This window comes from Poromitra crassiceps (genome assembly GCF_964638095.1).
Source record: "Poromitra crassiceps genome assembly, chromosome: 13".
Lineage (NCBI taxonomy): Eukaryota > Metazoa > Chordata > Actinopteri > Beryciformes > Melamphaidae > Poromitra > Poromitra crassiceps.
In genome coordinates this window covers 33346801-33368422 of record NC_139644.1, presented here as the reverse complement: position 1 = coordinate 33368422, position 21622 = coordinate 33346801, and the positions used below count along the sequence as shown (strand labels likewise).

The window sequence follows — 21622 nt, the reverse complement described above, 5'->3', positions numbered from 1 at the left end:
TGACCTATATGGGAAACCCAAACCGCACATCATGGAACCAGTCCTCATACACCTAAGACCTAAACGGTTCCTTATCTGCATATACCACACTGTATGTTTTCTTCGCTTGACGCGGTGTTATCTGCGCTGCAGACGCCACTGTTACTTGTCCCGTGATAAGGGGGCGTAGCCACCCATCCCTGTCAGTTTAAATGTCATTTTCAGCGCTTCTTTACATCACTCGAAGGAGGAGGGGGGACGTGCAATCTGAACAGAATGTAATGATGCAATGAAAAGCTGCATTTGAGTCATAACTCCAGACAATGACACTCTGGAGTCACTTCAGTTCAGTGGCTGATGACACTTTTGAACTTGGTGAAAATAAGCTTTTGACGAGGGACATCTTTGGGACAGCTTAGTGGAATTCATCTTGAAAGTGGATGCATTGTGCAGAGAAGGTGGTTTGTGGCAAACTGACTGGTAGGTCATGACAGGAAGAGGTGGGCCAGGAAATCTGTATTGTTGTGGAAGACAGTGTCAAGAGTGTGGTTTCTCTGCTTCTTTAGATAACACCAGACAAAAGCCCTGGCCTCATTTAGGATGTATGCCCATAAATTATAGATCCTATCACCACAAAAACCAACCAAGTTGTAAGGTGTTCGGAATTAGAAGACAATGAGAATGACTACTCTCAGCATTTCCCTTTTGTAATGAATGTATTCTTTATTCTCATATACACATTTCAACATATTCAATTTATACTTATACACACTAAGCCATTTGTAATGTTTCCATCCAACACGTTCAGAGCCTAAAACAAAGGGTAGATCAAATACCTGTATGATGTGATGTGATGTGACACAACAACACAACACAAGTTGATCTCCTCTTTTAAAAACATCTGCAATGCAACACAACATAAAAACAAACCGATCTGAAGAACATAAGAGAGGAGACCTTCCAGATGAACAACTCTAGATGCCATAAACTCATTTGTAAAAGAGACGACGGTCAGTGTTGTTTTTCCAATAACCCACACGGCAGTTACTGGACAAAGTTGGTTACCGATTCAATATCAGTAGAGTTCAGCACAATTAGTGCCAAATACAACTTCAGCACATTCAAGCCATATTTGAGCAGCAGGCGTTGTATCCTTCACCTCCCTCCTGACTCTTTCTTAATATATTGCAAAACCGCACAGTGCAATTCATACAGGTGGTGTAATGTGACATTATACAGGTGGTGTACTGTAACAGTATACAGGTGGTGTACTGTAACATTATACAGGTGGGGGTAATGCAATACAGATTTAGTGTTATGAATCAGCGCCCCCCCAGCACCACCTGTCACACATCCTCCTCATGGTTAACCTCTGCACCACAAAGCAAAGCTCACTTTCAACTGTTGCACGGTGCAGATGAAACGATGAGATCATAGATCTGTCACATCCCATCAGTACTCAGCAGCCCACACTGGCAGGAGAGAGAACTGCCCACAGCCTTAATACAATAGGAGGAGGGGTGGGCTGACCAGTTTTTGGGCGGCTTTGACCCAACCAACCCCTAAGCTGGGCTGTGTGGACAGGGGCTTTGGCATGCTGACGTGAAGCTGCTATCATGGCGGTACAGAGGCTGTGGGTGACGCTAACGGACAGTCAGTAGCAGTAGTAGCACGTGGACAGTGACAGTGCAATGGCGATGGACAGTATATATGAGAATGAGAAGAGAGGAAAGGGTGTCTATATGCATTCGTAGACCAATATCTCCACTCACAGTTTTTTTTCTCCATTTTCTTTCACAAGTTCTACATTTGTGGTATAATCGTATGCAGAAGCTTTCGGGACATACATTTGAGCAGGGCCACCACATACATTCAATACTGAACTATATATACAGTATAATGTACACAGTTTGACCGGTGTCAAACACAATTACTTTATCCTGTGGAATGAAGAGAATATAACATCTCCCTACAGTGTGTTTACTTCAGTGGAAATAACAAAACAACAGATATTACAGTATAATGTGATATGAAGTAACACAGGCCTGACAGTTGCTCTCATTCTGACCAGGTATTTTTCTTTCCTGATAATGGCAACTGGACTGCTAAGGCCTTTGACTTATCCTCAGACGAGTGTTCTTCCCTTTCTGGGTGTCTAGAGACAGACAGCTCCTGTGCTGCACTTCCACATGAGTACTATTATCTCAGTACAAAAATGACAATTCACCACAGTTACACAGTGTAGTAGTAAGTCAACTATGTTGCCATGCTGTAGCAGGGGAGCAGTGTGTGTGTTGTGTGTATTTTGGTGAGGGTGTGTGTGTGTGTGTGTGTGTGTGTGTGTGTGTGTGAGGAAGAAGGCGGCGCTAAGGAAAGAGTGGCACAAAAGGGCAGAGCCGTGTATATAGAAGAGTCGTGACATCTCCGTTCACTCCAATGGACCAGTTTTTTTACTCTCAAGAGTTCCAGGAAGTAAGGTTCTGGATTAAGCAGCGCTGTAGAGTTGCAGCAAAGTGGACAGTTTGTGATGTACTCTGAAAGGGTCCGACCGACGTTTAAAGAATCAAATTGTACACCATCAGCTTTATTTTAGCATTCAAAAAGTAGCGCAAGCCTCCTTCCTGGCTACTCATTGGCTACTGAGTCACGCATGTTTGGATCCTCCGCTGACGCCACTCTCTTACTAGATTGCTCTGCAAAAGGGTAAGCGAGGACAGGCTGTGGCACAGGTCATGTGACCTGCGTGAGTGTCACAAATGTTAAACGACTTCCTCAGGCGAAATCCCGCAAAAACACGTCTCTTACGCTGCGAAGAGGCCAGTGCTCAAATGTACTGATCGAGTTTTCCTGCTGCTTTCTGGCAGAAGCAAATCTCAATATTAGTGCACAACACAAGCACAGAGGCATGATTGGAGAGGTCATTCTGACAAGGTTACACTGTTGCTTTTCTCCATCATCTCGATGGATGGATTTTGCTTTGGAATCTATAGTATAGTATATGATGAGAGATATTTAACACCGGCTTAGAATCTCACAACAGGGAAATAATTGAGAAAAGGCAGCAGCAGCACATAAAAAAGGGATTTTTTTAAAAACCCTAAAAACAACAGAAACATACGGCTTACATTCATTTTCACCGCTGAACTTCGTTTGGCTCTGCTGTGTTAATATGTCTACACTAAAGGATTATCAATGATTTTACTAACTAATAACTGCTGGAGATCAGGTGAATTCTGATTGTTTTCAACATTTGATGGAATCCAATTTTTTTTTGTCATGATTATAAAACTGTAGCCTACTCCACTAAACTTATGGCAGTGTCCACTCAGTCAAGTAAAGCCCAAATCATATGAATCTCAATCAACCGCAAAGTACGGCAAACTACAAACTCTAATCATCGTCACTCAATCACATTTGGCATCTCTAGCTTCTAGCTAATCGAACGGGCATTTTTATGAAAAAAAGTAAAGCAACGACAAACAGTTTAAAATGCTAACAGGGCAGCAGATAAGAGGTCATGTGGTCAAGGCAGTTAACGTGGGGATGGGGGGGCGGGGGGGGGAGTGGGGTATCAGCTCACCACACAACTAATGGTGTCAAAGGCCACCGAGTCCGACATCAGAGAGGTAAGAGCAGGGAGTGTGTGTGTGTGTGTGTGTGTGTGTGTGTGTGTGTGTGTGTGTGTGTGTGTGTGTGTGTGTGCATGAGAAAGAGCGAGAGACAAAGACAGCGAGAGGGAAACAGAGAGAGAGAGTTGAAAGGAGCCAGGCTTGGACGAGCAGCTTGCTGTTGATTGGTTAGCGGTGTGGATCTGGATGATCTCAGCTTGCTGTCCATTGGTTAGCGGCGGGCCGTGCAGGAGCTGAGCGAGAGAGAGGTGCAGCACATTCCACGCTTGAGGCACGGTGAACACGTTGTTGCCGTTTGTGTGACGGTGTTGCAGTCAAGTCATTATATCTCCAGTTTAAGTCCAAGTCAACAAAGAAGAGTCTGAGTCGAGTCTGAGTCAAGTCCTCATTACCTCAGTCTGAGTCCGGAGTTAGCCTATTGAACATGGGCGTGAATCTGTATGTAGGTGGAACACACATAATTATCTTATAATTATAATAATCTTATTATTAGGGCCTATTACAAAAAAAACAAAAAAAAACTGTCTTTATCAATTAACAAGTCCGAGTCGTCGTCTTCTACTTACGAGTCTGAATGCATGAAGGCTCGAGTCCAAGTCCAAATCCAAGTGATCAGTGCTCAAGTCCAAGTCGAGTAACGAGACCTGAAAATGTGTAGATGAGTGTTGGGCGACTGGGTGAGAAGGTCTAGCAGGCGCAGCCGCCGTGGCTTTCTGGAGCCGAGTCCTGAAGGCCCTGGTTCCTGTGGTTGGAGACGAGGTTGATGTCTCCCTCCATGCTCTCGTTCATCTTCTCGCAGATGACGTCCACCAGGCGCTCAAACACCTGCTTGACGTTGATGTTGTCTTTGGCGCTGGCCTCGAAGAACTGGAAACCTGAGTGTGGACATGAGATGGTGAACGAGAGAAAACCTGATTCGATTTCATGTACTCTGGGCAAAAAGTTTAATGTTGAAGTAACATACTGTATCTGTACCAAGAAGCAAGATTAAAGTTGAACATTGTCCCATCCTCAGAGGCAATACAGCACATATACGAATGTATAAGCAACAGGGGTGGGAATCACCAGATGCCCCACGATACGATATTATCACAATACTCATGTCACAATACGATAGTATTGCAATATTGCGATATGCTGGGATTGCGATATACTGTATCGAGTCTTGCGATATATTGTGATTTATTACCTTTTTTCCCCACTGCAAATGATCTCCCCAAAGGAAAACTTTGCAAACATCTGTTTTATCTATAAAGTTTCCAGGCTCTTCATCTCACTTCAATCCTTTTTATTGCATCAAAATTGTCAAGTAGACAGACAGACTGACCAACACTGTCATGCAAACCTCATAAATGTTGCATGATGCACCTGACAATTTCTATCATAAAATATTGCAATACTTGGCATTCGTGCGATACGATATATTGCCAGACAAAATAACGTGATACTATGCTGTATCATCCCCCTTCCACTCCTAATAAGCAAGGAGACAAAAGTGGAGTTGTCTGTCTGTCTGTCTGTCTTCCCTCTAGTGATGAGAGTGTCCTCACCCAGCTCCTCTGCCAGTCTCTGGCTGTCCTCTGTGGGCACCAGCCTGTCGTCCTCCAGGTCACACTTGTTACCCACCAGGATCACCTGAGCATTGTCCCAGGAGTACGTCTTGATCTGAGTCGCCCTGTAGGGGGGAATACAACATCGACATTCGCTGAAAATCTGTAATAATGTCATGTAATAATTGACCCAACAGCCAAAAAGTGTATTATGTCATGTGACACACACACACAACACCAGAATAGGCTGTATGTGTTTGAGTTTGAGTGTGAGTGGCTTTTATAGTTTCAGGTCTCTCTTGAAAACGAGATACTTTATTTTAAGAGACTTTCCATGGTAAATAATGGCGAATTATAAATAATAGGGCCTACCTATGACCAAGGGCATACCTATGGGACCATGATGGGAAAAAGTGTTTACACTTTCTCATGTCATCCCTTGGATTTTGTTATTCTTTATCCAAAATAAAATCAATCAATCAATCAATCAATCAATCAATCAATCAATCAATCAATCAATCAATCAATCAACATTTGCAGTCTACCTTTGAGCCTCCATGCTTCACTCACCAGTCCTGAACAGCGTTGAAGGAGTCCTGGTTGGTGATGTCATACATGAGCAGGAAGCCCATGGCTCCTCTGTAGTAGGCTGTAGTGATGGTTCTGTAGCGCTCTTGTCCTGCTGTGTCCTGTACACACACACACACACACACACACACACACACACACACACACACACACACACACACACACACACACACACACACACACACACACACACACACACACACACACACACACACACACACAGTTTTATTACAGAAAGTGTGTGAAACCCATGACCAAAATAGTCATACATCCTGTCATTGTGTTACTTATGGATGGAATTACAGGGAAAACAAATGATCCCCTTTTTCCTGGGGACCCCCTGGAACCCCCTCAAGGACCCCTGGGGGTCCCCGGAACCCACTTTGAGAACCACTGTGGCATAAACAACTGCATTAATAATTACTCCGTGATCATCCTCAACATGTCTTCTGTTTTGAACCACAGGGGGGCGATATTGACCAAACTATGGCCTTAGTGAACTGCTCTACTTTTCTGTTGCTAGTCACTTATGTGTTGCCACTGAATTGATACATGTGGATAACATACAGTATAAATTGGTGATAGGAGTACATATAGTGGAAGAGACTAAGTCAATAATACCACAGTCTATAACAACACAAAAACAAACAGACACTTGCTTATTAGACTGAACATCAGTGGGTGTTTATGAGTGTTCTAGCTTAACAATGGGAATGGTGGGCAGGTAAACTTCCCCCGATTTCCCGCCGAAAAATCATTTTATACATACAATTTGAATGAAAACGATAATAAGTCTCAATATCTATGATTCGAGGTGGCCGCCCAACTACAACGTTTCCATCTAACAGCCGTGTCTGGATTCCATCTGGTTTGACAGTAAGTGAAAGAGATTAGATAGCTACATAGCTCCTGGGTATTGGTAAATACTATTATGCTCAATTATTATGATTTTACTGTTACACCCATCTCTCTCAGATCCTGTGTACTGGATAAGGCTGATTGTGACGGGGTGATTGTACTCTCTGAAACCTTTCTACTGACTTCATTACCACGACAAAATGTCACTGGCTCCAGTCTGCATAATCAGACAGGAGATGGCTTATAGATATGCACTCATCATCATAATGTCTCACCAAACAAGCACATGTTGCTTGCATAACCAGACAGGGACATTAGATACATAGAGAATAACCAGACAGGGACAATAGATACGGAGAGAAGGAGACAGGAGTGTTGCAGAGTCACAGAAGGTGTGGCCAGCTGAGCTGCTGCCTCCCTGATGATCAGAAACATCTAACTCAGTGATGGTTGTGTGTGTGATGATGTCACAGTCACCGGGGCCAAAATAGCTCCGTTAAAACGCAAACACTCTAGGGCTGTAACACACGATTATGTTCACTTTATCCATAAAGAAAATGGTGAAAAATGTCGATCACTTTTCCCCCAAAGCCCAAGACGATGTCCTCAAATGTCTTCTTTTGTCCTGAGCAACAGTCCACAACCCAAAGAGAATCAGTTTACTGTCATAAAAGACTAAACAAACCAGAAAATATACTTAATAAGCTGGAACGAGAGAGAGTTTTAGTATTGTTTTCCTTCAAAATTCGTCTCAATGATGAATCGATTATTAATTTTCTGTCGATCGACTAATCAATTAATCGACTAATCATTGCAGCTCTAAAACTCTCTCTCACTTTCACGCACACACACACACACACACACACACACACACACACACACACACACACACACACACACACACACACACACACACACACACACACAGCAAACAGGTCAACAGGTGAACAGATTGAGTTGGCACGGCAACTCCCCAAGCCAAGGCCCACTCTAATGGTTACTTAGTAACCTGACGCCTTCATTTGCATCAGGGTCCTGTGTGTGTGTGTGTGCATGTGTGTGTGTGTGTGTGTGTGTGTGTGTGTGTGTGTCTGTTTCTTCTCCTCACAGTGAGGAGGAGGAGGAGGGTGTTGTCCAGGTAACCAGGGGCCATTGAGGTTTATGAATGTTCCATTATAGGCAGGCGGGGGTGCTCTGGATGGTCGGCCCAAATGATCCCTCTCGCTTTTCAAAACGGACAAGAGACAGAACAGATTGCTGAGTCAAGCCTATCGACACAGACACAACAGAGAGAGTGAGAGAGTGACACAGACACAACAGAGAGAGTGAGAGAGTGACACAGACACAACAGAGAGAGTGAGAGAGTGACAGACACAACAGAGAGAGTGAGAGAGTGACACAGACACAACAGGGAGAGTGAGAGAGTGACACAGACACAACAGAGAGAGTGAGAGAGTGACACAGACACAACAGAGAGAGTGAGAGAGTGACACAGACACAACAGAGATAGTGACACAGACACAACAGAGAGAGTGAGAGAGTGAGAGAGTGACACAGACACAACAGAGAGAGTGAGAGAGTGACACAGACACAACAGAGAGAGTGAGAGAGTGACACAGACACAACAGAGAGAGTGAGAGAGTGACACAGACACAACAGAGAGAGTGAGAGAGTGACACAGACACAACAGAGAGAGTGAGAGAGTGACACAGACACAACAGAGAGAGTGAGAGAGTGACACAGACACAACAGAGAGAGTGAGAGAGTGACACAGACACAACAGAGAGAGAGTGAGAGAGTGACACAGACACAACAGAGAGAGAGTGAGAGAGTGACACAGACACAACAGAGAGAGTGAGAGAGTGACACAGACACAACAGAGTAGAGAGTGACACAGACACAACAGAGAGAGTGAGAGAGTGACACAGACACAACAGAGAGAGTGAGAGTGACACAGACACAACAGAGAGAGAGTGAGAGAGTGACACAGACACAACAGAGAGAGTGAGAGAGTGACACAGACACAACAGAGAGAGTGAGAGAGTGACACAGACACAACAGAGAGAGAGTGAGAGAGTGACACAGACACAACAGAGAGAGAGTGAGAGAGTGACACAGACACAACAGAGAGAGAGTGAGAGAGTGACACAGACACAACAGAGAGAGTGAGAGAGTGACACAGACACGACAGAGAGAGGGAGAGAGTGACACAGACACAACAGAGAGAGTGAGAGAGTGACACAGACACAACAGAGAGAGTGAGAGAGTGACACAGACACAACAGAGAGAGTGAGAGAGTGACACAGACACAACATAGAGTGAGAGAGTGACACAGACACAACAGAGAGAGTGAGATGCCTACCGACACAGACACAACAGAGAGAGTGAGAGAGTGACACAGACACAACAGAGAGAGTGAGAGAGTGACACAGACACAACAGAGAGAGTGAGAGAGTGACACAGACACAACAGAGAGAGTGAGAGGCCTACCGACACAGACACAACAGAGAGAGTGAGAGAGTGACACAGACACAACAGATAGAGTGAGAGAGTGACACAGACACAACAGAGAGAGTGAGAGAGTGACACATACACAACAGAGAGAGTGAGAGAGTGACACAGACACAACAGAGAGAGTGAGAGAGTGACACAGACACAACAGAGAGAGTGAGAGAGTGACACAGACACAACAGAGAGAGTGAGAGAGTGACACAGACACAACAGAGAGAGTGAGAGGCCTACCGACACAGACACAACAGAGAGAGTGAGAGAGTGACACAGACACAACAGAGAGAGTGAGAGAGTGACACAGACACAACAGAGAGAGTGAGAGAGTGACACAGACACAACAGAGAGAGTGAGAGAGTGACACAGACACAACAGAGAGAGTGAGAGAGTGACACATACACAACAGAGAGAGTGAGAGGCCTACCAACACAGACACAACAGAGAGAGTGAGAGAGTGACACAGACACAACAAAGAGAGTGAGAGGCCTACCGACACAGACACAACAGAGAGAGTGAGAGAGTGACACAGACACAACAGAGAGAGTGAGAGGCCTACCGATACAGACCCAACAGAGAGAGTGAGAGAGTGACACAGACACAACAGAGAGAGTGAGAGAGTGACACAGACACAACAGAGAGAGTGAGAGAGTGACACAGACACAACAGAGAGAGTGAGAGAGTGACACAGACACAACAGAGAGAGTGAGAGAGTGACACAGACACAACAGAGAGAGAGTGAGAGAGTGACACAGACACAACAGAGAGAGAGTGAGAGAGTGACACAGACACAACAGAGAGAGTGAGAGAGTGACACAGACACAACAGAGTAGAGAGTGACACAGACACAACAGAGAGAGTGAGAGAGTGACACAGACACAACAGAGAGAGTGAGAGTGACACAGACACAACAGAGAGAGAGCGAGAGAGTGACACAGACACAACAGAGAGAGTGAGAGAGTGACACAGACACAACAGAGAGAGTGAGAGAGTGACACAGACACAACAGAGAGAGAGTGAGAGAGTGACACAGACACAACAGAGAGAGAGTGAGAGAGTGACACAGACACAACAGAGAGAGAGTGAGAGAGTGACACAGACACAACAGAGAGAGTGAGAGAGTGACACAGACACGACAGAGAGAGGGAGAGAGTGACACAGACACAACAGAGAGAGTGAGAGAGTGACACAGACACAACAGAGAGAGTGAGAGAGTGACACAGACACAACAGAGAGAGTGAGAGAGTGACACAGACACAACATAGAGTGAGAGAGTGACACAGACACAACAGAGAGAGTGAGATGCCTACCGACACAGACACAACAGAGAGAGTGAGAGAGTGACACAGACACAACAGAGAGAGGGAGAGAGTGACACAGACACAACAGAGAGAGTGAGAGAGTGACACAGACACAACAGAGAGAGTGAGAGGCCTACCGACACAGACACAACAGAGAGAGTGAGAGAGTGACACAGACACAACAGATAGAGAGGCCTACCGACACAGACACAACAGAGAGAGTGAGAGAGTGACACATACACAACAGAGAGAGTGAGAGAGTGACACAGACACAACAGAGAGAGTGAGAGAGTGACACAGACACAACAGAGAGAGTGAGAGAGTGACACAGACACAACAGAGAGAGTGAGAGAGTGACACAGACACAACAGAGAGAGTGAGAGGCCTACCGACACAGACACAACAGAGAGAGTGAGAGAGTGACACAGACACAACAGAGAGAGTGAGAGAGTGACACAGACACAACAGAGAGAGTGAGAGAGTGACACAGACACAACAGAGAGAGTGAGAGAGTGACACAGACACAACAGAGAGAGTGAGAGAGTGACACATACACAACAGAGAGAGTGAGAGGCCTACCAACACAGACACAACAGAGAGAGTGAGAGAGTGACACAGACACAACAAAGAGAGTGAGAGGCCTACCGACACAGACACAACAGAGAGAGTGAGAGAGTGACACAGACACAACAGAGAGAGTGAGAGGCCTACCGATACAGACCCAACAGAGAGAGTGAGAGAGTGACACAGACACAACAGAGAGAGTGAGAGAGTGACACAGACACAACAGAGAGAGTGAGAGAGTGACACAGACACAACAGAGAGAGTGAGAGAGTGACACAGACACAACAGAGAGAGTGAGAGAGTGACACAGACACAACAGAGAGAGTGAGAGAGTGACACAGACACAACAGAGAGAGTGAGAGAGTGACACAGACACAACAGAGAGAGTGAGAGAGTGACACAGACACAACAGAGAGAGAGTGAGAGAGTGACACAGACACAACAGAGAGAGAGTGAGAGAGTGACACAGACACAACAGAGAGAGTGAGAGAGTGACACAGACACAACAGAGTAGAGAGTGACACAGACACAACAGAGAGAGTGAGAGAGTTACACAGACACAACAGAGAGAGTGAGAGTGACACAGACACAACAGAGAGAGAGTGAGAGAGTGACACAGACACAACAGAGAGAGTGAGAGAGTGACACAGACACAACAGAGAGAGTGAGAGAGTGACACAGACACAACAGAGAGAGAGTGAGAGAGTGACACAGACACAACAGAGAGAGAGTGAGAGAGTGACACAGACACAACAGAGAGAGTGAGAGAGTGACACAGACACGACAGAGAGAGGGAGAGAGTGACACAGACACAACAGAGAGAGTGAGAGAGTGACACAGACACAACAGAGAGAGTGAGAGAGTGACACAGACACAACAGAGAGAGTGAGAGAGTGACACAGACACAACATAGAGTGAGAGAGTGACACAGACACAACAGAGAGAGTGAGATGCCTACCGACACAGACACAACAGAGAGAGTGAGAGAGTGACACAGACACAACAGAGAGAGTGAGAGAGTGACACAGACACAACAGAGAGAGTGAGAGAGTGACACAGACACAACAGAGAGAGTGAGAGGCCTACCGACACAGACACAACAGAGAGAGTGAGAGAGTGACACAGACACAACAGATAGAGTGAGAGAGTGACACAGACACAACAGAGAGAGTGAGAGAGTGACACATACACAACAGAGAGAGTGAGAGAGTGACACAGACACAACAGAGAGAGTGAGAGAGTGACACAGACACAACAGAGAGAGTGAGAGAGTGACACAGACACAACAGATAGAGTGAGAGAGTGACACAGACACAACAGATAGAGTGAGAGAGTGACACAGACACAACAGATAGAGTGAGAGAGTGACACAGACACAACAGAGAGAGTGAGAGAGTGACACAGACACAACAGAGAGAGTGAGAGAGTGACACAGACACAACAGAGAGAGTGAGAGAGTGACACAGACACAACAGAGAGAGTGAGAGAGTGACACAGACACAACAGAGAGAGTGAGAGAGTGACACAGACACAACAGAGAGAGTGAGAGAGTGACACATACACAACAGAGAGAGTGAGAGGCCTACCAACACAGACACAACAGAGAGAGTGAGAGAGTGACACAGACACAACAAAGAGAGTGAGAGGCCTACCGACACAGACACAACAGAGAGAGTGAGAGAGTGACACAGACACAACAGAGAGAGTGAGAGGCCTACCGATACAGACCCAACAGAGAGAGTGAGAGAGTGACACAGACACAACAGAGAGAGTGAGAGAGTGACACAGACACAACAGAGAGAGTGAGAGAGTGACACAGACACAACAGAGAGAGTGAGAGGCCTACCGACACAGACACAACAGAGAGAGTGAGAGAGTGACACAGACACAACAGAGAGAGGGAGAGAGTGACACAGACACAACAGAGAGAGTGAGAGAGTGACACAGACACAACAGAGAGAGTAGAGAGAGTGACACAGACACAACAGAGAGAGTGAGAGAGTGACACAGACACAACAGAGAGAGTGAGAGAGTGACACAGACACAACAGAGAGAGTAGAGAGAGTGACACAGACACAACAGAGAGAGTGAGAGAGTGACACAGACACAACAGAGAGAGGGAGACACAGGCACAACAGAGAGAGTAGAGAGTGACACAGACACAACAGAGAGAGTGAGAGAGTGACACAGACACAACAGAGAGAGTGAGAGAGTGACACAGACACAACAGAGAGAGTGAGAGAGTGACACAGGCACAACAGAGAGAGTGAGAGAGTGTGGAAAGTGCTGATCCCACCTACAGTATATTCTTTATTCTTTCCAATCCAACATCCAGAGAGGCCGTCCTCTGTCAAGGCTATTTTGCTCTGAAATATCCCAGGTCTCATCCTCCTTATCTGATGTACGCAGACAGACGTGATCAAATATTTGGCGGGGTAATAGAAACAAATAGACCGTCTCCAGGGTTGCAATAATCAACTATAGGCAGTAAACAGAGGCGGGTCCCTAAAGCAGATCCGATGACAGGGGGAGTTGAAGCAGGCTCCGGGTCAGTTCAGAGACACACACGTCACGGGGATCCTGATCTTTACACATGCGTCACCTGCTTTTCTATGAGCTGCCTACGCAGAGCGCTGCCTGCCACACACTGGCTATGATATCTCCATACGCATGATGTGTGTCGGCTTGTGTGTGGGGAAGCTAAAAGATCTAAGACAGAATTTTCCATGTCGCATAAAAGGAGGGACATCAACAAACGTGCAAGAGTGTGCACGTACATGCGTGTGCTGCATGTGTGTGCATTTTAGCATGTGTGTGTGTGTGTGTGTGTGTGTGTGTGTGTGAGGGCCATGTGGTGCGTTATCAGGTCAACCTGTTTCCATGCCACACAAAGGGAGGCTGGCAGCTGGCAGAGTGGGGACATCGATGCTGTTTTTCTAAGGAGCTGTGGGAGATGTCTCTGAGATGGTGTTCACCAGGAACTCGCCGGCTAACATGAGTTGAACTGGTGGGAGAACTCATCAGAGAGTTGATCATTAACGTCACTATAGCTCTCTAGATGAGGAGGGCTCATAATAGGACATGCCTGCTGGTCCCACACCCTTTAAACACACTGCTGCAGTAGCACTGCACTATATCTTCACGACGACGTCACAGTCAGACGCTGACAGAGAACTTCCTCTGCTTCCTGAGTTCTGTGGAATACCAGGAGCCTTCGTCAACAGACGCATAGTCCCGCCACCGGCATGGTATGTCCAAGCCCCAACCTTGTGTTCTGAAAAATGAGGCACTGCAGTTCCTCGAATGACCATTTGAGGCCGGCTCCAAAAGCGAGTCATTCCCCATAGACCCCCTATGTTAAAATGCCCAACTTTACAGCAGAAATAAACATGTTCATCAGCCTGGTACAAAAAAAACTTTAACGCTTTTGGCCTCTCTAGCTAATTTGACAGTTCATGACAATTGTACAGGGAATAACTCACCCATTTATACAGTCTATGTTAATACAGTCTATGTTTATACAGTCTGTGTTTATACAGTCTGTGTTTATACAGTCTATGTTTATACAGTCTATGGTGGCAAAAAGAAGTCTGAATGTATAGAAGTCAATGAGAAAATGAATCACTTCATTCATGACCTCAGTAAACACTTTCCTAATGGGTTTATGGTTGATAGTCGATAGTCTTCTTCAACACAGCACAATGTTCATTTATTTTAAGTAAAATAAACGACAAAGCAGACTATGCTTTTGGGCGAGATTGACAGGTCGTCTGTCCAGTGATCGTGCAGCTCCACCGATCACAGACCAATACCAAGCGATCACAGACCAATAGCAGACGATCACAGACCAATAGCAGGCGATCACAGACCAATAGCAGGCGATCACAGACAATACCAAGCGATCACAGACCAATAGCAGGCGATCACAGACCAATATGCGGCTCTGGCTAAAAATCAAGATGACGACACTCAAAAAGTCAACCTCAAGGCTTCAAAACAGGAGTTCAGAAACCAATGGGTGACGTCACACTAGTGGCTACATCCATGTTTTTATACAGTCTATGAGCCACACATGAAGACATTTACTGGAGCAGGGTTGGTCAGACAGCAGGTGAGTGTGTGGAGCAGGGTTGGTCAGGCAGGTGAGTGTGTGGAGCAGGGTTGGTCAGGCAGGTGAGTGTGTGGAGCATGGTTGGTCAGGCAGGTGAGTGTGTGGAGCAGGGTTGTTCAGGCAGGTGAGTGTGTGGAGCAGGGTTGGTCAGGCAGGTGAGTGTGTGGAGCAGGGTTGGTCAGACAGGTGAGTGTGTGGAGCAGGGTTGGTCAGGCAGGTGAGTGTGTGGAGCAGGGTTGGTCAGACAGCAGGTGAGTGTGTGGAGCAGGGTTGGTCAGACAGCAGGTGAGTGTGTGGAGCAGGGTTGGTCAGGCAGGTGAGTGTGTGGAGCAGGGTTGGTCAGACAGCAGGTGAGTGTGTGGAGCAGGGTTGGTCAGACAGGTGAGTGTGTGAAGCAGGGTTGGTCAGGCAGGTGAGTGTGTGAAGCAGGGTTGGTCAGGCAGGTGAGTGTGTGGAGCAGGGTTGGTCAGACAGGTGAGTGTGTGGAGCAGGGTTGGTCAGACAGGTGAGTGTGTGAAGCAGGGTTGGTCAGGCAGGTGAGTGTGTGGAGCAGGGTTGGTCAGGCAGGTGAGTGTGTGGAGCAGGGTTGGTCAGACAGCAGGTGAGTGTGTGGAGCAGGGTTGGTCAGACAGGTGAGTGTGTGGAGCAGGGTTGGTCAGGCAGGTGAGTGTGTGGATTGATCAGGCAGGTGAGTGTGTGGAGCAGGGTTGGTCAGGCAGGTGAGTGTGTGGAGCAGGGTTGATCAGGCAGGTGAGTGTGTGGAACAGGGTTGGTCAGGCAGCAGGTGAGTGTGTGGAGCAGGGTTGGTCAGGCAGGTGAGTGTGTGGAGCAGGGTTGGTCAGGCAGGTGAGTGTGTGGAGCAGGGTTGGTCAGGCAGGTGAGTGTGTGGATTGATCAGGCAGGTGAGTGTGTGGAGCAGGGTTGGTCAGACAGGTGAGTGTGTGGAGCAGGGTTGGTCAGGCAGGTGAGTGTGTGGATTGATCAGGCAGGTGAGTGTGTGGAGCAGGGTTGGTCAGACAGGTGAGTGTGTGGAGCAGGGTTGGTCAGACAGGTGAGTGTGTGTTTTGGTGTGGGCTCATTTTGCCGCTGATTCCACTTGATCAGTGAATAATACAGTGGAGTGTTGGTCTAAATGAGTCATGTGTTTAAACAGCCTAAAGGATGTATAGGAATAGGGTTTGACCCGCACGATATAGCAACATAAACGATCTCCTGTTGTCTATGGTCCATTGTAATTTGTAAGTCGAATTGTATGTCTGCTCTTGGTTCCCAAATAACCGCAACAATCAATGCTGGGCAAAATACCTTGAAATCGGAGGTAACACTATCCTATCCTGTCCTGTAGTTTTCAGACATAAACTGGTCACTTGGCTCAGTGTTGTTGGCAGAACACCGTGGTCAAATAAAAGCTAAGATCTAACTGGTTGAGGCATTTCATTATACCAAGGGGAATATGAGCTAAAGGAAGATTAGCAAGCTCAAGCCTGTTTTGATGAAAGCTGCAGAAGATGTAATTAAAACCTTGAACTCAGAGCTCATCTGTCATTGAATTACAGCCAAACAGAGGAGCATCCCAGCCTGAACCCCCTGCCCCTCCACATGGGATTTGTCTGCATCAATTCCAAGTCTGGAAAGCTGGAAATGTCCTCTTTTGGTACGGCCAATCAATCTCCTTTATACAGGAGTGTGAACTCTGCTGGCCAATCGATCTCCTTTATACAGGAGTGTGAACTCTGCTAGATCCCAGATAAAGGTTTGGGAGAAAGCCAAGGATGTCTCTGCTTTTTAGACTTGCACAGTTTGCACATTACACTTTCACAGTCACTTCTTCTCCAAGCCCAAGGTTGCGTGTGGACCACCTGTGTGTGTGTCTGTGTGTATGTATGTACTGCATGTGTGTGTGTGTGTGTGTGTGTGTGTGTGTGTGTGTGTTTGTCTGCGAGTGTGTCCTTCACATATCTCGATAACCGTCCGTCCGATCGACTTCGTTGACTTTCCAAAACAGCCCAACGGAAATACATCTGTTAATACTTCTGTCCATTTTCTGACCGATCAGTGTGGCCACGGTGCCAGACCAAACCTCATCTTGAACTGTTTTCTGGTGACCATTCTGTCTCCAAGTGCCCACAGAGCTCCGGTGTAGAATAAACTGAGAAACAGGCGATGGTGGGCGCCACCTTCTTGATAATGATATTCATAACATTTCTATGTTATATGCATTTCCAAATATATTGCCCATTGTTTTAAACACGGATCCTTGTCTGTGGCTTGTAGCTTGGCAGCCAAAACCTGCTTTTTCTACTTTGTGTTTGCCCAATGTGGTGATGCAGCGAGATACCTTGAATCAAAACCCAGTCACTCTATCAGTCTGTGTCCAATCTGTCATTCACTCACCCAGATCTGCAGTTTGATCCTCTTGTCGTTGCGGAAGACCGTCTTCACCTTGAAGTCGATGCCCACCGTGCTGACGAAGGCCGAGGTGAACGAGTCGTCGGCGTAGCGGAACAGGAAGGAGGTTTTGCCCACGCTGCTGTTGCCGATGATCAGCAGCTTGAACATGTAGTCAAAGTTCTGGTCGGCCGCGTCCTTCTGGGACGGCTGCTGCTGGAGCCGCGAGTCAGTGGATGCCATCTAGAGGAGGGTGAGAAGAATTCCTTTATTTCCTTTATAACTGGGAACTGGTAATCTTTACCGGTTCAAAGTTCATGAGCTGGGACGTGACGTCACTAGAGCTGGTATTTCCCATTCCAAACTCGTAGGAGCCTCAGCAGCCCCGACCTCAAAAATCCAAGATGGCTGATCCGCGCAACAACAGTAGAGTTATAATCGTATAAATGCTATTTAGCACTTCTGTCTTGTTTGTGTCTCATTAAATCAGCTGTACACACAGCACGGCCTACTTCTATCTGTGTGGACAAGAGGCTGCAGTGTTTGTATGCGCAAAATGCCACGAAATGCCTTGTTATCAACTGTTATTGCTAACAATGGCTAGCGAGTGGATCTGACCAGTGAACAAACAGTGAACTTCCCAGCTCAACTTTTCTGCAAATGGAATGCTAACAAAACGGATGTGACGTCATTTAGCCTCCACCTCCCAGTTCTTTTGCGATAAAGGAACGCACGAGAAGTATCCGATTTGGACCACAGATGATCATGAAATCAATGCAGAAACGATCCCAACATAGATTTGATGCGTTTATCCAAGACAACCTACTTACAGCAATCACTTTTTTTTAAGGATTGGTGACAACAGCAAGAATCACCCCCCCAAAATCTGTCTCTGCTACTGCCATGCTCTGCTGAGGAGCATGGCTGATGGAGAGCGCACACCTCCGCCAAGGCCAGTAATCCAGTCTGCTATGATATGAACATTTTGTGACTTGGATCGGATCCGCTCCAAAATTGTATGGGTTATTCCTTGGTCCAGGCCACACCCCCTCTATGAAGTTGAATAAAACTCAGCCTATAGGGGTTTTTCCGTAATCCTGCGAACGATCGGACAAACATACAGACACACAAAAGACACCGAAAACATCGCCTCCTAGGCGAAGGTAACAATGAAAGCGTGTGCAGACAGAACTGAATTAGCTCATTTGTGCTTTTAAATAACGGGAAGCGAGGCCATCTGCCCGTCTTCTTAATGATAAGCAGCATCATCTTCTCTCCCAGGGGCAGGTCAGGTGTGAGGTTACCTGCCATTAGGCCTTTTAGTGTCAGTCATCAGAGCAGCAGGACAGGAGGGAGCAGGCAGCCCTCACAGCTCTGAGTGTGAACAAAATAAATAAATAAATAAAAACATCCCCCCCCCCCCGCCACACACACACACATGATCAATGGCTGCTCATCCCTGCCTCTGGTGAGGCTCGTCTCCGTGGAGACCAGACCAGAACTCAGCTGCCAGGCAGACCCATTAGTGGCCAAGGCAGTCGCTTCAGTCAGCTTGTAACTGGCCAGATGGAGAGAGATATCTATCACACTACCAAGGGCTATGAGGAGAGTAGCGGTGGGGTAAAAAAAAAAAAAAAAAAAAAAAATATATATATATATATATATATATATATACTGTATATATAGATACATGTACGCCAAGTATCACTCTTTTGAAATAACAATAATATCGTATCGTGACTTACGTATTGTGAATCGTGATACTTAAGGGACTCTGGTGATTCAGACACCTACGTCCTACCTATGAGTTTTCCTTTTGGGACATAATTTGCAGTTGAAAAAAGGTAATAAATCACAATAACATTGTATTGTGACATAAGTATAGTGATAAAATGGTAAATTGCCTGCATTTATATAGCGCTTTTATCAAAAGCGGCAAAAGCTCTTTACAATGAGTAGGTACATTCACACCGATGGCGGTAAGCTACAGTACCACACAGGGTGCCGGGCTGCTGGCGGAGCCATCGGGAGTAATTTGGGGTTCACAACTTCAGTGTCTTGCAACCCGACAACTCGCTCTATCTCCTGAGCCACAGCCACCTCATATGTGATGATATGGTATTGTGGGGCCTCTGGTGGTTCCCACCGCGAGAGGAGACGAGTAGAGGAGGAGAGGAGAGGAGAGGAGAGAAGAGGAGAGGAGAGAGAAGAGGAGGAGAGGAGAGGAGAGAAGTGGAGAGGAGAAGTGGAGAGGAGAGGAGAGGAGAAGTGGAGAGGAGAGGAGAGGAGAGGAGAGGAGAAGTGGAGAGGAGAAGAGGAGAAGAGAGGAGAGGAGAAGTGGAGAGGAGAGAGAAGAGGAGAAGAGAAGAGGGGAGGAGAGGAGAGAAGAGGAGAGGAGAAGTGGAGAGGAGAGAGAAGAGGAGAGGAGAAGAGGGGAAGAGAGGAGAAGTGGAGAGGAGAGAGAAGAGGAGAAGAGAAGAGGGGAGGAGAGGAGAGAAGAGGAGAAGTGGAGAGGAGAGGAGAGGAGAGGAGAAGTGGAGAGGAGACAAGAGAAGAGAAGAGGAGAGAAGAGGAGAAGTGGAGAGGAGAGGAGAAGTGGAGAGGCGAGGAGAGGAGAGGAGAAGTGGAGAGGAGAGGAGAGGAGAAGAGGAGCGGAGAGGAGAAGTGGAGAGGAGAGAGAAGAGGAGAGGAGACAAGAGAAGAGAAGAGGAGAGGAGAAGTGAAGAGAGGAGAGGAGAGGAGAGAAGAGGAGAAGTGGAGAGGAGAGGAGAGGAGAGGAGAGGAGAGGAGAGGAGAGGAGAGGAGAGGAGAGGAGAGGAGAGGAGAGGAGAGGAGAGAGGGCTCACTATAGTGTGGATCAGATAAGCCGTGACAAATAGACTGTGTGTAGCATCTTTATCCTCATAGTAATTATGGTGCCAATGTGTGACATGGTAAGTGGTCTCACTAATATGCTGCAAGTATACACTGGTGGCTTGGCTCTCGATGTGTGTGTGTGTGTGTGTGTGTGTGTGTGTGTGTGTGTGTGTGTGTGTGTGTGTGTGTGTGTGTGTGTGTGTGTGTGTGTGTGTGTGTGTGTGTGCGTGTGCCCAACATGAAATAGAGTACCGTGCAGATGTGTGATAAATTCTACTACACTCATTTTGCATTTCAGCATTTTTGGGAGGTGTCGGGAGCATTGCAACATGACCACATGAGAAACCATTGAATGAGATACACTGCATGAGTCAGCTGGAATCGACCAGACATGCCGTTTACACATCATTTGGCTAATGTACTCCTGGAATAAATACTGTAGCTGTTGTTGTTTAACGTCTCTTTGTTTCATACTGATGACCATGCAAAACCTAATCCAACAAGTCATTTACTACTGTTTATTCTATGCTATGTTGTGTTCTTATTCTTCTTATTCTGCTTATTTTGCATTTACTATTGTTTACTTCATGCTATGTGTGTTCTGTGAGCGAGCTACTGTAACTTGTCCCAATTTCCCCCCGGGGATCATTAAAGTCTTTCTGATTCTGATTCTGATTCTGAAGTCATGAAACTTAAAGGAACACTCCGCCCATTTTCAACCAGCTTTGTATCATTAGAACATCAGTAGTATATCAGAAAACTGTGAACGGTTTTGAAGTCTGTCATTTAATTTGACAGTTATTGAGTGTTAAAGTGTGGACCAGTGACATCACTGGTCCACACTAACTCAAATTAATAACTCATTAACCCAAATCAACTCTCAATAACTGTCAAACTATTCATCATTCATCTATTAAATGACAGACTTCAAAACAGTTTACAGTTTTCTGATATACTACTGATGTTCTAATGATACAAAGCTGGTTGAAAATGGGCAGAGTGTTCCTTTAAGAACGACTTAACTTTCAGTCCAAGTCAAAACATGTACAAGCTAAATGAGCTTGCAGCATACATGAGACCAATCTATTACCTTGATGTTGTCATGAGTAACGTCTGACACAACTTCACTGTTGAACCACAAGCCTGTGCCTAATAAACACATTTCTTCTCCACACCCCAATGATTGATATTACATCAATTCCTGTACCAGAAAATCATACAAAACACACAACTCATCTAGAAAAACCAATCGCTCAAAATATTAGCTGTATAATCCCATATCACATGACACCC

The 21622-nt window shown here is 46.3% G+C and overlaps 1 protein-coding gene across 1 annotated transcript in view; it reads right to left on the bottom strand.

The window, feature by feature from the left end:
• Positions 1-688: 688 nt before the first annotated feature.
• The window catches only part of rab3db (RAB3D, member RAS oncogene family, b), a 23005-nt gene continuing 2071 nt past the window's right edge, over positions 689-21622 (bottom strand). Inside the window, exons 2-5 of the mRNA XM_083648850.1 lie at positions 17480-17716; positions 5729-5847; positions 5159-5283; positions 689-4483 (exon numbers count right to left, since the gene is read on the bottom strand). Of these exons, the coding sequence (XP_083504976.1) occupies positions 4296-4483; positions 5159-5283; positions 5729-5847; positions 17480-17716 (669 nt within the window). The 3' untranslated portion in view covers positions 689-4295. The remainder of the gene's footprint in view (positions 4484-5158; positions 5284-5728; positions 5848-17479; positions 17717-21622) is intronic.